At 44.2% G+C, this 15,186-nt stretch overlaps 2 protein-coding genes across 2 annotated transcripts; both read right to left on the reverse strand.

The window, feature by feature from the left end:
• Window positions 1-8,981: 8,981 nt before the first annotated feature.
• On the reverse strand, window positions 8,982-11,111 carry LOC145799498 (disease resistance protein At4g27190-like). The gene has a single exon (XM_082889088.1). The coding sequence runs from the start codon at window positions 11,109-11,111 to the stop codon at window positions 8,982-8,984; it is 2,130 nt and encodes a 709-aa protein (XP_082745214.1).
• Window positions 11,112-11,249: 138 nt separating this feature from the next.
• Window positions 11,250-13,313, reverse strand: LOC114283204 (uncharacterized). The gene is made up of 2 exons (XM_082889089.1): window positions 13,310-13,313; window positions 11,250-11,596 (listed from the first exon to the last, which is right to left on the reverse strand). The coding sequence occupies exons 1-2, from the start codon at window positions 13,311-13,313 to the stop codon at window positions 11,250-11,252; spliced, it is 351 nt and encodes a 116-aa protein (XP_082745215.1).
• Window positions 13,314-15,186: the final 1,873 nt, after the last annotated feature.

Consider the following 15,186-nt stretch of genomic DNA (forward strand, 5'->3'; position numbering starts at 1 on the left):
AGATAGAGCTCATATGCTTATCTAGTGATGTGTTGACATAGCTCATATGCTTGTCATTGGAAGTGTGATAGTGCTCATATGCATACCTGTGGAATTGATGATACAACTTGTATGCTTATCTGTTGGTTTGTGATATAGCTAGTATGCTTATCTATTATGAAATGGGGAAGTGTTTGATATGAATTACCGTCTCATATGAGTTGTTTGGCCAGGTTCTGAGCCATGGTTAAAAATAATGAGAATTGAAAAGAAACTGGAAAATGAATTGTAACATGGACTTGTATCTCATGAAACTGTAAAGTGTGATAAGAGGAAGTATCAGTGTTGGCCATCTATCAACTGCTAATCTTTTAGTCATTGTTCATATTTGGTTTAGTGTATTTCTACTGGGCTGTGGCTCACCCTATATGGGAATATCATTTTCAGGTACAGGTAGCATGCCACCTCCAAGGACATAGCTTGGGAGGCTAGAGGCGGACACACTTTTGTTGTCTTATGTCCTTTTGATGTATTACATGTAAATTCAAGCCAAGGGCTTAATGTGTAAATGAGTTAGCACTCTTTTATTATAACCAAGTGTTAACTTGGAAAGCTATAAGCCCGTAGGGCATTTGCTTTTGTCGTTAACATGTAATACGCTTTGTAATAGAACTCTGATGAATAGAAGAATGTGGAGTTTTTATATATCAATGCATGTCTATATTGTTGGGTTTTAATGTTATTATTTTGAGGGCGTTACAACTTGGTATCAGAGCGTACCGGGTTCGAATACTTTGGGTACATGGGAAGTGATTAGGATCACAATGGGTTTGTCTCGCTTAATAGAGACTTAGATGTAGTGTCATATGCTATGTGCTTAATTGATAACATACTTTTGTGACTATGTGGGTATGGGATTTAATTTCTAGGATGTTGATTGGATCCTTGGGTTTCTGTGAGTCTTGTTGGAAAGGCACTTGATCAATGCTGTTTCTAATCGGAACTCTAGTAACGCCTCGGGACTACCATTATCCGGAAATGAAATTCGTAAGTGCTTATGTGTTTATGTGCTTATGTGGAGTGAATTACTGTTGTCCATGCACTAGGACGTGAGTGTTTAGTTTTGGCACATTTGTGAATGTGCTAACGTTCTGTATTGCCTTTATTAGGATGTCAGGACGAGGAAGAGGTGCTAGGCGTGGTAGGCCTGTGAGGCAGGAAGTACCTTTACCGGATGATATTCCGGCAGTGCAGGAGGGAGTTGGTCAGGCCAACGTGGCCGAGCCAGCGGGTCAGCAGGCTATGAGTGCCTTGGCCCGAGAGATAGCAGGAGCTTTGGGTATTCTCAGAGCAGGAAATCAGGCAGCTGAGGCAGGGCCTTCTTTCTTGAAGAGGGAGTTCTTCCGGTCTAATCTGGACGAGTTTGTTAGAGATCCGAAGGAACCACTGAAGGCTGACGAGTGGTTAGAGCAAATGAGTAAGACGTTCGAGATGCTTGGCATCGAGGACGGAGCATTGAAAGTGACCTTGGCATCCTTCCAGCTGAAGGGAGATGCAGGTCAATGGTGGAAGTACGAAAAGGCTCGTGTGGGTGGTACATGGAAGGCGTTTGTAAATGCTTTCCAAGAGAGGTTCTTATCTGCAGTTACTAGGGAGAAGCTGAGGGATTAGTTTAGCCGGCTTAACCAGCAGGGTTTGTCTGTGGCAGAGTTTGAGGCCACTTTTACTAGTTTGTCCAGGTTTGCACCTGAGTTGGTGGCGTCCGAAGAACGCCGTTGCTATGAGTTTGAGCGGAAGTTGAGGCGGGGCCTCAAGTTGAGGGTTGGTGGGTCTTACATTCGAGAGTATAAACATTTGGTGGATGCTGCAGCTCATATGGAGCTCATGATGCAGGAGGAGAATGAGGGACAGAGAGGCTCCAAGAGGAGGCAAGATGGCCAGGGTGATGACAGGAGACAGAGGGGTTATAACCCTCAGCAGTCTCAGGGCGGAGTTACTAGATCGACCTTTCCGGTGTCGAGTGCAGGCTCAGGGAGAGGTAGTCAGGGAGGCTTGACTTGTTTTGAGTGTGGCCAGCTGGGTCACAAAGCTTCGGTTTGCCCGCAGAAGGGAGGGGGTCAGCGAGCTGCTTCTTCTTCAGCTAGACCTCAGGGCCAGAGTCAGGGCAGAGGCCAATCTTTGTCTTGCTATCAATGTGGTCAGCCTGGGCACCTGAAGAGGTATTGCCCACAGTTGGGCGCCACATCGGGAGTGTCTGGTTCTAGACAGACGCAGGGATTTCAACCAGCTCAGTCTGTGCAGGCCTCGAGGGCCAATCCGGGAGCTTCGTCATCCCAGTCAGTGCAGCAGTCATATGCTCCGAAGGGTGAGCAGGTAGATCAGGGGCCTACAGGGCGCGTGTATGCTGTTACCGCGCAGGATTTAGTACCGGCTCCATCAGTAGTGAGAGGTACTTTTCTGTTTTGCAACTCGGTTGCCGATGTGTTGATTGACACGGGTGCATCTCATTCTTTTGTATCTACTGCATTTGCATCTGTTTTGGAGTTAGAGTTAGCACAGTTAGCATCTCCTATTTGTGTAGTGTCACCTCTTGGGGGTGAACTGATCTTGAAACAAGGTGTTAGAGGTTGTGATATAGAGGTCGCCGACCATAGGCTTCCTTTTCCGTTTGTTGTCATGCCCATGAAGGGCTTTGATGTTATTTTGGGTATGGACTGGCTATCGTCATACCGGGCTGTTATCGATTGCTACCGCCAGAGGGTCACGTTATGTACCTTGAGCGTGGAATGGTTCCATTTCTTGGGAGACCGGGTTGGTAGTGTTTTGCCACCGGGGTATGATTCGTGAGGGCGAAGTGAGCTTAGTGGTCTACTTGCTAGCTTTGAGAGTGGTGAGAGTGGTGAGACCCAACTTGTATTGCCGAGGGTGGTTTGTGAGTATTCGGATGTCTTTCCCGAAGACCTTGTTAGTTTGCCTCCTCACCGAGAGATAGAGTTCTCTATTGATTTAGTGCCCGGCACGGCGCCGATTTCTATGGCACCTTACCGTTTTGCTCCAGCAGAGTTGATTGAGTTGAAAGTTCAGCTCCAGGAATTGCTATATAAGGGTTTTGTTCGCCCTAGTGTTTCACCGTGGGGAGCACCGGCCCTCTTTGATAAAAAGAAAGATGGTGCCTTGAGATTGTGTATAGACTACCGGAAGTTGAATCGGGCTACGGTCAAGAATAAGTACCCTATGCCCCGTATAGATGACCTGTTTGACCAGTTGAAGGGTTCCCGTTGTTTCTCTAAGATAGACTTGAGATCGGGTTACCACCAGTTGAGGGTCAGGGAGGAAGATATTCCTAAGACGGCATTCTGTATGCGGTATGGCCATTATGAGTTTCTGGTGATGCCATTTGGGCTTACCAATGCACCGGCAGTCTTTATGGACTTGATGAACTGGATCTTCCGAGAATTCTTGGATCGATTTGTAGTTGTTTTCGTGGACGACATTCTTATCTATTCGCCTTCAGAGGAGGAGCACGAGGAACACTTGAGAGTGGTGCTTGGGTTGCTTAGAGCCCATAGGCTGTATGCCAAGTTTGGGAAGTGTGAGTTCTGGCTGAGGGAAGTCAAATTCTTAGGCCACGTAGTATCCGAGGAAGGGGTGTCTGTTGATGCATCCAAGGTTGAGGCAGTGCAAGATTGGGCACAGCCTAAGAGTGTGTTTGAGATCCGCAGTTTTCTGGGATTAGCTCGGTATTACCGTCGGTTTGTGAAAGATTTCTCCAGGCTAGCTTCGCCTTTGACTAGATTGACGCGGAAAGGGGTCAAGTTCGTATGGAGTGAGACTTGTGAAAAGTCGTTCCAAGAGTTAAAGGTTAGATTGACCACCGCTCCGGTTTTGATTATTCCGGAGAGAGAGTTGGGTTATGTGGTTTATTGTGACGCCTTACGAGAGGGTTTGGGTTGTATGTTAATGCAAGAGGGGAAAGTGGTAGCTTATGGCTCACGTCAGTTGAAAATTCACGAGAAGAATTACCCTACACACGACCTAGAGTTAGCAGCAGTGATCTTTGCCTTGAAAATCTAGAGGCACTGCCTTTATGGTGAGAGGTTCGAAGTGTTCTCGGACCACAAGAGTTTGAAGTATCTGTTTACACAGAGAGACTTGAATTTGAGACAGAGGAGATGGATGGAGTACATTGAGGACTATGATTTTGAGTTGCATTATCACCCGGGGAAGGCCAATGTTGTGGCCGATGCCCTTAGTAGAAAATTCATTAGTGATGTAGCTTGTATAGCCATCTGGGAATGGGAGATGTTGGGAGCACTTGGTGAGTTTGATTTGCTACTGGGCGAATCTGTTGAGGCTACGGCCTTGTTTTCCGTTGTTGCGCAGCCTACACTTATGACTAGAGTGTTAGAGGCACAGAGAGGTGACCTTGAGGTAGAATCCTTCCGAGAGAAGATCTCCAGTGGGAAAGTTGAGAAGGGTTTGACGGTGTATCCCGACCAGAGTGTGAGATACCGAGACCGTTTGTTTGTGCCGGAGTCTCACCGAGAGGAGGTACTCCGAGAGTTCCATCATTCGTGCCTTGCGGTGCATCCAGGAGGCACTAAGATGTATCGGGATTTGGATCGCCAGTTTTGGTGGCGGGGTATGAAGAGAGATGTGGCTGTTTTCGTATCGATGTGCCTTACTTGCCAACAAGTGAAGGCCGAGCATCAGAGGCCAGCGGGTTTGTTACAACCCTTGCCTATTGCCGAGTGGAAGTGGGAGCATGTCACTATGGACTTCGTTGTACGTCTTCCGAGGACTCAGCGGGGTAGTGATGCTATTTGGGTGGTTGTAGACCGGTTGACTAAGTCGGCGCATTTCATTCCTATGCGCGTGAGAGATTCAGTAGATCATCTTGCCGACTTGTATATTCGGGACATAGTGAGATTGCACGGGGTCCCAGTGACGATCGTCTCAGATAGAGATCCTCGTTTTACTGCTAGGTTGTGGCAGAGTTTGCAGAGTGCCTTGGGCACTAAGTTGACCTTTAGTACGGCTTATCATCCTCAGACTGACGGGCAGTCCAAGCGTACTATTCAGATCCTTGAGGATATGCTTCGAGGGTGTGTCCTAGACTTCAGTGGGACGTAGGAGAGGCACTGCCATTGGTGGAGTTTGCCTACAACAACAGTTTTCAGTCTAGTATCGGTATGGCACCGTTTGAGGCCTTGTATGGCCGACCGTGTAGGTCTCCAGTGTGTTGGGCCGAGGTGGGTGATGCACCTTTGTTGGGTCCGGAGTTGGTTAGGGAGACGACGGAGAAAGTTGAACTTATCCATAGGAGGCTTGTTACAGCCCAGAGTCGCCAAAAGAGTTATGCCGACCGTAGGAGGAGGCCATTGGCGTTTGAGGTAGGTGATCATGTTTTCTTGAAAATATCACCTAGGCGAGGTTTGATGAGGTTTGGGAAGAATGAGAAGTTATCCCCTCGATTTATTGGGCCTTTTGAGATCCTTGAGAGGATTGGCGAGGTTGCTTATCGTTTAGCGTTGCCGCCACAGTTGTCCGGAGTTCATGACGTGTTTCATGTGAGTATGCTTCGGAAGTATGAGCCGGATCCATAGCATGTGTTAGATTGGACCGACTTAGAGGTAGATGAGGATGCCTCGTATGAGGAGAGACCGGTACGGGTCTTGGATAGGCGGGATCAAGTCCTGCGTAGCAAGACCATCCCTTTGGTAAAGGTTTTGTGGAAACATCACGGAGTGGAGGAAGCCACTTGGGAACGTGAGTTGGAAGTCCGCGAGGAATATCCGGACTTGTTTATTGATGAGTAATCTTGTATTTAGATTTTGTAATATTGTTGGACTTAAGAGCTTTATATATGTCTTAAGTTGTAAAACATTGGTAATGTTTTGGTTTAATGGAAGTATGTTGCAGAACTTACCCTGAAATGGGAGTTGATTATGATATTGCATTTGTTGGCTATATTGTAGAATTGGAGTTGTATCATGTATATTGATTATGATATGAACTATGAACCATGTCTATTGGAAATAGTTGACAGTGGAAGAGAATTGCATGTTGATGATGCACTTGTAATATGGGTTGTGAAATGCCTCTTGAAAAGAGATGGAATTGACCGGTAATGGGTCGGAATGCTTAATATTATGTCGTAATATTGTTGGACATGGAGAAAACCTATTTTTGAAACTGTGTTTAATTTCGGGGACGAAATTCTTTAAGGGGGGGAGGTTATAACGATCCCGGTTTCCCCTTTCCTTTAACTGTTGTACCCGGACTTAGGTTCCGTGGAGTTTGTTGTTGTATATGTCTTGTTTACATCCTTTACTCCTTGCATTCGAGTCTTGAGTTGTGTTGGGCGAGTTTGAAACAGGTTGGTTGAACTTAGAAACCAAGAGTAGTTGCCCAGATTTTGGCCTTCACGCTCGAGCAGGGATTTTGACGCTCGAGCGGGCCCTTCGTTGTTGTCTGTCCGCTCGAGCGGGGTTTTCGACGCTCGAGCGTAGTTTTCCATCTTCCAGTATCTCCTCTGCAGAGTTGTACGCTCGAGCGGGAGTTTTGACGCTCGAGCGGGATGTTGTGTGTGACGCTCGAGCGGGAGAGTTAACGCTCGAGCGGAGACCTAGTTCTGTAAAAGTTCTGGGAGTGTGTATCCGCCGCTCGAGCGGGATTGTTGACGCTCGAGCGGGAGTCTGTGAGTGACGCTCGAGCGGGGCATTTGACGCTCGAGCGGGGCAACTGGGTTAAAGCTCCGTGTTTTGACTTTTCAAATCACTTTTTCCATTTCTCTACTCTCTCTTACTTTTCCAAAAACCCCATTGTTGAGCTTCTCACTCTAGGACTCTACCTTCTCTCTAGGTATTGATCTAGTAGGAGTGATTTGCTCACCTTTGGCCTTTACAAAAGAGTTGTTGATCGTCGAGGGCTACCTTTTTATCCGAAAAGTTTGTGGTTTGGAGCACTTCCGTTTTCTTCATCTTCTCGGTTGGGAGTCATCTTTTGAGGTAGGGATATCCTACTCCTCTTTATGAGCTTTGTCTTTAAATTTTAGTATTTTGAGATGTTGGGGTTGGTTTGGTAATTTTGTGAAAGTTTGAGACTTTTGTGCAAATTTACAAAGTTGGGGTTTTAACTATATAAAAGCCTAGATGCATGTTTGGCATGTAAAAGTGGAATTAATGTTAAAACATTAATGAAAATGGAACCTAAGGGTTGTAATGTTAATTATGAAAAATGCCCTAATTACATTGGTTAATTAATTTGTAAAATTAATTGTGAGAAATGAGGAATTGAATTGGAAATGTTGAGATTGGGAATATATGGGATTAAAGGGTGTAGTTGGATTTTATGTCACTCACCTAGTTGGAAATGTTGATTTTAGATCCATTTGTTGCATTTATTTTCTGTATAGAAATAACTGCTTTGGGCTATCGGTGGAAGATAGTCTTGATTGTTGTAGACAATGCATGATGATTAGGCAAACAGAAACTAATCACTGGAATGAGTCATTGAGTATGATGATTGAAAGAACACGTTAAATTTATGTGTTGTGTGATGATGTGTATAATTATTGTTTATATGCATTGTGTTGTGTTGGAGGAGATAGGGGATGTACTCCACGGTTTAGAGGAAGATAGGGGATGGACCTCTAAACCGGATGTTGATGGGAGGAGATAGGGGATGGACCCCGTAGATAGAGCTCATATGCTTATCTAGTGATGTGTTGACAGAGCTCATATGCTTGTCATTGAAAGTGTGATAGTGCTCATATGCATATCTGTGGAATTGATGATATAGCTTGTATGCTTATCTGTTGGTTTGTGATATAGCTAGTATGCTTATCTATTATGAAATGGGGAAGTGTTTGATATGAGTTACCGTCTCATATGAGTTGTTTGGCCAAGTTCTGAGCCATGGTTAAAAATAATGAGAATTGAAAAGAAACTGGAAAATGAATTGTAACATGGACTTGTATGTCATGAAACTGTAAAGTGTGATATGAGGAAGTATCAGTGTTGGCCATCTATCAACTGCTAATCTTTTAGTCATTGTTCATATTTGGTTTAGTGTATTTCTACTGGGCTGTGGCTCACCCTATATGGGAATATCATTTTCAGGTACAGGTAGCATGCCACCTCCAAGGACATAGCTTGGGAGGCTAGAGGCGGACACACTTTTGTTGTCTTATTTTCTTTTGATGTATTACATGTAAATTCAAGCCAAGGGCTTAATGTGTAAATGAGTTAGCACTCTTTTATTATAACCAAGTGTTAACCTGGAAAGCTGTAAGCCCGTAGGGCATTTGCTTTTGTCGTTAACATGTAATACTTTTTGTAATAGAACTCTGATGAATAGAAGAATGTGGAGTTTTAATATATCAATGCATGTCTATATTGTTGGGTTTTAATGTTATTATTTTGAGGGCGTTACATGTCAAATGTGGTAAAATAGAGAAGTACCTTATGGGTTTGCACAAACTGATTCAAGTCCATCCCCTGTAGCGGTATCACCCTGTAATCCAATTCAACTTCCTCCAGTTTTGGTGTGCTACCGGAAGTAGTGACAGCGAAAATCTTCATTTTGGGGCACTCATTCAATACGAGTTGTTCCAAGGATGGCCATTCAAAAGGAAAGTCGTCTCCTCCTGTGCAGAAACCACTTAGGTTTGGAAGATATTCAAGGTATAGTTCTTTGAGACTTTTGAACACCATCTTGTAGTCCACTCTCTCTTCTTCTTCGTGCCCTTCGTTTTGCTTGGTAGCAACAATTTCCTTCATTTCTTCACATTCCCTTACCCTAAGGGATTCAAGTTGATGAAGAGCTTGAGCTATGGAAGGTTGGAAGACATATTTCAGTTTGCCACATGAATAGATAGTCAAATCTCTTAGGTTGCTGAGTTCCACATGTTGATGACTGGAGCAATTCAATATATGCTTCAATCTAGGCAAGTCGATTAGAGTTAAATCTCTCAATCTAGAAAGCAGCTTCATGCCTTCTCATTCAGAACCAAAATCAAATACTTGTTCAAATTTCACGCATTCTATTACGGAAAGATACTCCAAATGTTGAAGCAAATTGAATGGAAGAAGAACAGTTGATAGTTCAGGACAATTGCGCAATTCCATACTACTAAGCTTTAGGAAGCCCACCCAGCTGGAAGTAGTAACTGCACTTGCTGCACATATCCCTTTGAAACTATCCAAACCAAAGAGTTGCAATTTTTCCAGGTTGAAGAGCAATTGCAGATCACGTGGTTGTGCCTGTGATGATATCCCCCATTCCTCTGTGTCGATCAAGTATTCCAAATCAGAACAATATTCAATCCTCAGATGTTTAGCTCTCTTCAACACCATCTTTAGCCATTGACTCCAATTAACCATGGATCCAACCAAATTTGCAAGATTCAAATAATTTGGGGAATAATCTTCAACCACAAAATGGTACCTCGGTTTTCCAATAAAAACAAAAAAACTTTCCATCTCAGGAAAAACAAAGTCCTTGGGTATATACGCAATGTCAGGTATGGAAATGGTTAGCATTTTTAGGCGAGACAAAGATCTTAGTACAGCAACTACTTCCACTGTAGGGTATCTGATACGCCTCGAAGATGTGATGCCAAACAAGTATAACTCCTCCAAATGGAATAAAGGCAATACCATTGTGGCCGGAATCGGAAATTTATGATGGCTTTCAGTCATGTCCAACAACCTTAGATTAGTTAACTCCCTTATAGCATTTGGTGCCTTAGAAAAGAAGGCATGCCTGAGGCTAAGGACTTCAAGCGTCTTTAACTGTCCAAGAAGTTTAGTGTCCCCAAACTTAATTCCATCAAGAACTAATGTTCGAAGACACTTTTGGTTATTGAAAGCATCAGGACTACGAATTGGATTGTCAAAATTGTAGTCAAGTTGTTGGCTCAAATCTAAAACACTAAGTGCATTCATACTTGAAAAGAATTCATGTGAACATGACCATTCATTTTTATTGTATTGTAATAGCAATATTTGGAGCTTTGGACATTCCAAGACCTCAGGAAGGTTACTGATTTGATTTCTCATCAACGATATGCCAATGTATTGATCCAAACTATCCATATTTGGCCAATCTTTCAAATTGCAACCAGCTCGTACAAAATACTTTTTGGATCCAATATTTATGGCAACATCACGTACAATATCATGCATTTTGATGCAATCTTGTTTATCACTTGCTAATAACAAACAGGAAGCTACGAGATTTTTGATCACTAACTTTGCTCTGCCTCTGGCTTCATGCACTGTATCAACTTTTTTGAATACCCTCAACCCCATCCCATATCGCACCAAGTCTTCTATTAAGATGTTATGATCCTCGGGAAATAAAGAACAAAGCAAGAAGCAAGCCTTGGTTTCCTCATCTTGCAGGTAGTCATAGCTCAACTTAAGACTTTTGTACACATGTTGATTGACACTTTCAATGTTTGTTGGCACTGATTTTCTCAATTCTCGAGCTGCCTCATCCCATAAAGTAGGGTCATCTTTATCCTTCATTGCACTTCCAACCGTAACGAGTACTATTGGTAGGCCTCCACATTCTTTACAAACCTCATTAACGACGACAGTCAACACGTTAGAGTCAACAACATGGCCAACATTCTTTTTGAACAAGTTCCATGAATCTTTTTCAGATAAAACACTGAGATGAACAATCTTTGTCCTCTGCATTTTCATTCCCATGGAATTGCATACTTGCTCATGCCGTGTTGTGATTATGATTTTGCAACCCTTGTGATCATGACCAAATGGAATGCCCACGGCTGCCAAATCAAGTTTGGCCCAAACATCGTCCAATATAACAAGGATCTTCTTCACATCCCTGAGTCTTGCACACAACATGCTTGTTCGTTCAGTTGCACTTGGTTGATTAATTAAGCTGGTGAAACCCAGCATGCCAGCTATTTCATCTTGAATCTTTTTAATGTCCGGGTTCTGAGACACTACAACCATCACAACTTCATCAAAAAGCTTATCAGATTTTGCTCGTTTACCAATTTCTTTTACCAAAGTTGTCTTTCCAACGCCCCCAATACCATGTATTCCAATGAAGTTGATCTTGTCATTACTTAGTGCCTCCATTACATTCGTCATTGCCAAATTTCTAGAACCATAAGTCTCAAACCTTTTAGAGGGTATGGACTCAATCCCCAAGGGAGCTGCAGGGTTGGATATGCTAGTGAAGTTGCCATCTTTTTGTAGCTCTTTAGCCTCCTCTATTTTATTTTTTGCTTATTTACCTAGCCGGCGACGTGTGACCAAATCAGGAAACCATCCACTAAAACATTTCTTGTTCACATTGGAACCTCCTTGCAGAAATTTCTTAGCCTTCACTATGAACCCATCAACTTTTGTAATCCAGTGGTTGACATCTTCTCGAATTTCTTCTCTATTTTTTTTTTTTGCATGATCAATGGATCTCTGCACTCCATTTCGCAGAGCCTCTAAAGTTTCAACTTGGATTGTCAAATTTTCAACGTATTTCTTTCTGTGAATCACATAACTGAACTCACGCCCAACTGGCTGCACCGATAATTCAACAACTTTTCTTCCAATGGAAATTAGAATATCTGTCATGCCTGAGGAAAAACAATGTATAAGCAATGCTTAAAAATTGCTAAAGTATTACTGCTATTAATAACAAAAAACTTGTGTCTGGATTTGCCTGTTACACTAATGACATACAGTATTTTTTATATTCTATCTTGCTGAAGGTTATGGACAAGTTTATTCAAAATGGTGCGATATCAAGTGGTATATATGTTACACGTCACAAATAAACTATTGTATGGGATTAATGTTGTAGATTTATTTTAGCAAGGCCTTAATGCCTTGAGTTACAAGTAAAATGTTTATGTTATGCTAATGATCACTTTTTAAAATGAAGAAGAGGCCCTACTTTCTTGCATTAAGAGTAAATAAAACAAGGAGTGCACTTAGATCTTGTCTTCTCGCTTCTCATACTATTGTAGTAGCTTATAGTACTTATCCTATACAGCGAAGAGATGTTTGAAAAAACCTCTGTATTATGATTTAGTTTGGCATGAAAATGAGGAACACTGCTTGAAGTAGATCATTATACTTATCCTATAGAGCAAAGAGGTGTTTGAAAAATCCTATGTATTGTGATTTAGTTTGCAGACTAATGAGGAACACTGCTGGAAGTGGATCATCCCCACTGCAATTGTGGATACACTATACTATCACAAGCATGAATTGTCTAATGTTGAACTTGTGCAGTTTCCTTCAATTTGGTATGACCATACTATAATGTTGAACTTGTGCAGAGTTAAAATGTGTTTTTGTTTCCACAATTAATTGGGGTAGAATTTCACTTGTCTTGGGTAATTATTATTTATATTATGTGATACAGTACTAACATAAACATATATGTACTTATTTCCCAACACAAACTGAACAATGCAATTGAGCTGTAAAAAACCCCATTAACAAAGTTGGCTTTCCATTGGCTGGAAATTAAACATATCATAATTTAATAATTAGATAATGTGAACATAATTATAGAGCTTTAGGAGGGATGGTGGTAGTAAAGATATCTAAGCTTTCAAAGGGGGGGCATTGATTTCAGAAACCCAATTGGGAAATTCACAGTTTTCTTGATTTTTGAAATTTATGATTGTTTTGTATCACCGCTTACATAGATACTCATGATTGGTTCCTTGTTTAAAAATAAGTATTAAATAAATAATGATGTCGAATAATAGTTTACCATGTATCGCTTATGATGATACAGTTCGTTCCAGGGAACGGGTCGGACTGATCCACGCTCCTCAATCCTACGTCCGAATGACCAAGCCCACCGGAAGACCTGCACAAAAGTTCAACGGGGAACGGGGAGTCCCCCAGCGAACCCTCTGACGAGCAAGTTAGAGAGAGAAGTAGAGTGTAGAGATGAATTAGAGATAGGAAGCTTAACCTTCTTCCTGTCTTCGACGCCTGTTTATATCCTGTAGTAATCATTTCGTTGTCCCTTCCAACCTGTCCCCTTGGCCGAAAGTCTATGCTCTAGCTCACCTTGTTCATGGTGAAGACGTTCTGTCCCGACGGAGAGGGCTTGTCGCAATAAATGCTGTGAGGGGCTTCATTAATAGCGACGTGCCGTGGTAATAACTTTGCAGATCTTTGTCTACTGATGTGGCTTGCCCTTCTCTCGCCATGTGTCTTGGTGTCATTGGTTCTTATTGCCACATGGGGCTTCAGCAGTATTGGGCTTTAGCATTTGAGTTATGTATTGGGCCCTGAATGGCGAGCTATAATCTTCATGGGCTTACCCATGTCAGTAGTCCCCCATTCCTAAGTGCAGCTTTAGTCCAACGAAGGGAATAATGAATAAAATGAGGGTTGTGGGAGGGTTGACCGACCATGAGGAGGGCCGATCGCGTGGGGTGGCCGAGGGGAGAGACCGATCATGAGGAGGGCCAACCGTGAAGGCGACCGAGCATGTTTCCGACCCTGAGGAGGGTAGAGCATGAAGGGTGGCCGAGTGGAAAGACCGACCATGGGAGAGGGCCGACCGCGAAGGGTGGTCGAGTGGAGAGACCGACCATGAGGAGGGCAGACCGCAAAGACGACCGAGTGTGATTTCGACCCTGAGGAGGGAAGAGCATGAAGGGTGGCTGAGTGGAAAGACTGACCATGGAGAGAGCCGATCGCGGAGGGTTGGTTCTGCGGCGCGGGGCTCGAGAGGCGGTGGGGCACGTGGTGAAGTGAAGTGGAATAGACAGGGAAGGGGAAAGGGGCAGTGGATCGTGATCGTACACGTGGCAGAATCTCGTAGTGGGGAAGGTTAGGCGTTAGGCAATAAGTGAAACGATAGGTCATTATAGGGTGTTGAAAAGACAGTTTTGGCGGATTTTTGAAAATTTTCAAACTGGCAAAATTTAATTGCGACCCTTGGAATACGGGCAAGCCTTGGGCCTTTGGTATTATTCGCTTTACTTACCTTTGTGCAAGAAATCAAAACATTCCAAGTGTAGATACCTTCGTTGCTAGCGATACACCCCTGCGACACTTTGTGAATTTTCTTGCACCCGCATCCGAAGCTATTCGCAGACACACGAGAGAGATGGCCCGAGAGGAAGCAAGGGTTGATCCATTGGGTGACGATGACGCGGTAAAGTTTGCAGAACAGTACCGGACGGAGAGGCGAGTGGGAAACAATGGGGAGCCAGTGGGGCGACTTCGTTCGCCCACAATGATAGTGGCTGCGCAGCCAATCAGCTAGATTGAGCCAGATCATTGGCATACGAAGGCGGATAAGTCGACCGTGACCGCAGAGGAGTTAGTGGGTATACGCGAGAAATACCAGATTCTGGCAGAAATAGAGTTAAATCTGCCGACAACAAAGGAGAGGCCATCCGACGCCCGACCAGGGGAGTTTACCCTCTATGAAGAGGCGTTAAAAGGAGGGTGAGGTTGCCACTCCCGTAGGTGGTAGTAGATGTCTTAAACCAGTTGGAAGTCTCGCCGGGTCGGCTAATGCCCAACGCGTAGAAGATTGCACTGGCCTGTGCAAGTGCGTGGCCGAAGGCGAATGAGAGAGCGGCTATGACGGTGGACGAGTTTTTTGCATGCTACAAGGCCTCGAGGCAGCAAGAAACGTAGGTCACTTTGCAAGCGGCGACGGGGAGGGGCCTGGTGGCGGGGTTGCCATCATCAATAAAGGGGTAGAGGCCGCGGTGGTTCTACATGTCCGCCAACGGAGGAGTTGGAGTGCGCACGGTATGGAGAGTGCCCACCAAGTCTGTGGAGCCAAGACTAGGAGCGGCGGGTGAGGAGAGGGTGAAGAAGGTGAAGGCCTGGAGGGAGAAGGAGGGTGTCAAATGGGACAAGCTTGTTCAGCCGTCGGCCTTGTTTGCCGCAAGGTTGGGCCCCCAGCCGACCGGTGGAGACTTGGAACCGGCAAAATTAGAGGTGAGAAGGAGGGCGCAAGAGATGGAGGATAGGACCATTCTCGCGAAGGCCAGTAAATTTAAAGAGTCACAGGCAGACCGACCGGCGAGACCGATCGCGAGGGAGAGGATCCGACTGCGCCCCAAGCCGTTGGGGGAAAAAGACTTGGGAGAATTTGAGCCACGACCACCCCCAATTGATCCTTTGAAGGAAAGGGCCAATAAGGAGGTGGAGGCCGTGGCGAAGAAGAAGAGAA

Source organism: Camellia sinensis, chromosome 9, assembly GCF_055761805.1.
Source record: "Camellia sinensis isolate YWXY chromosome 9, ASM5576180v1, whole genome shotgun sequence".
In the NCBI taxonomy this organism is placed as follows: domain Eukaryota; kingdom Viridiplantae; phylum Streptophyta; class Magnoliopsida; order Ericales; family Theaceae; genus Camellia; species Camellia sinensis.

Coding starts and splice junctions, on each gene's coding strand:
- LOC145799498 (XM_082889088.1), bottom strand. CDS start 11,111: ATGACGAATGTAATGGAGGCACTAAGTAATGACAAGATCAACTTCATT.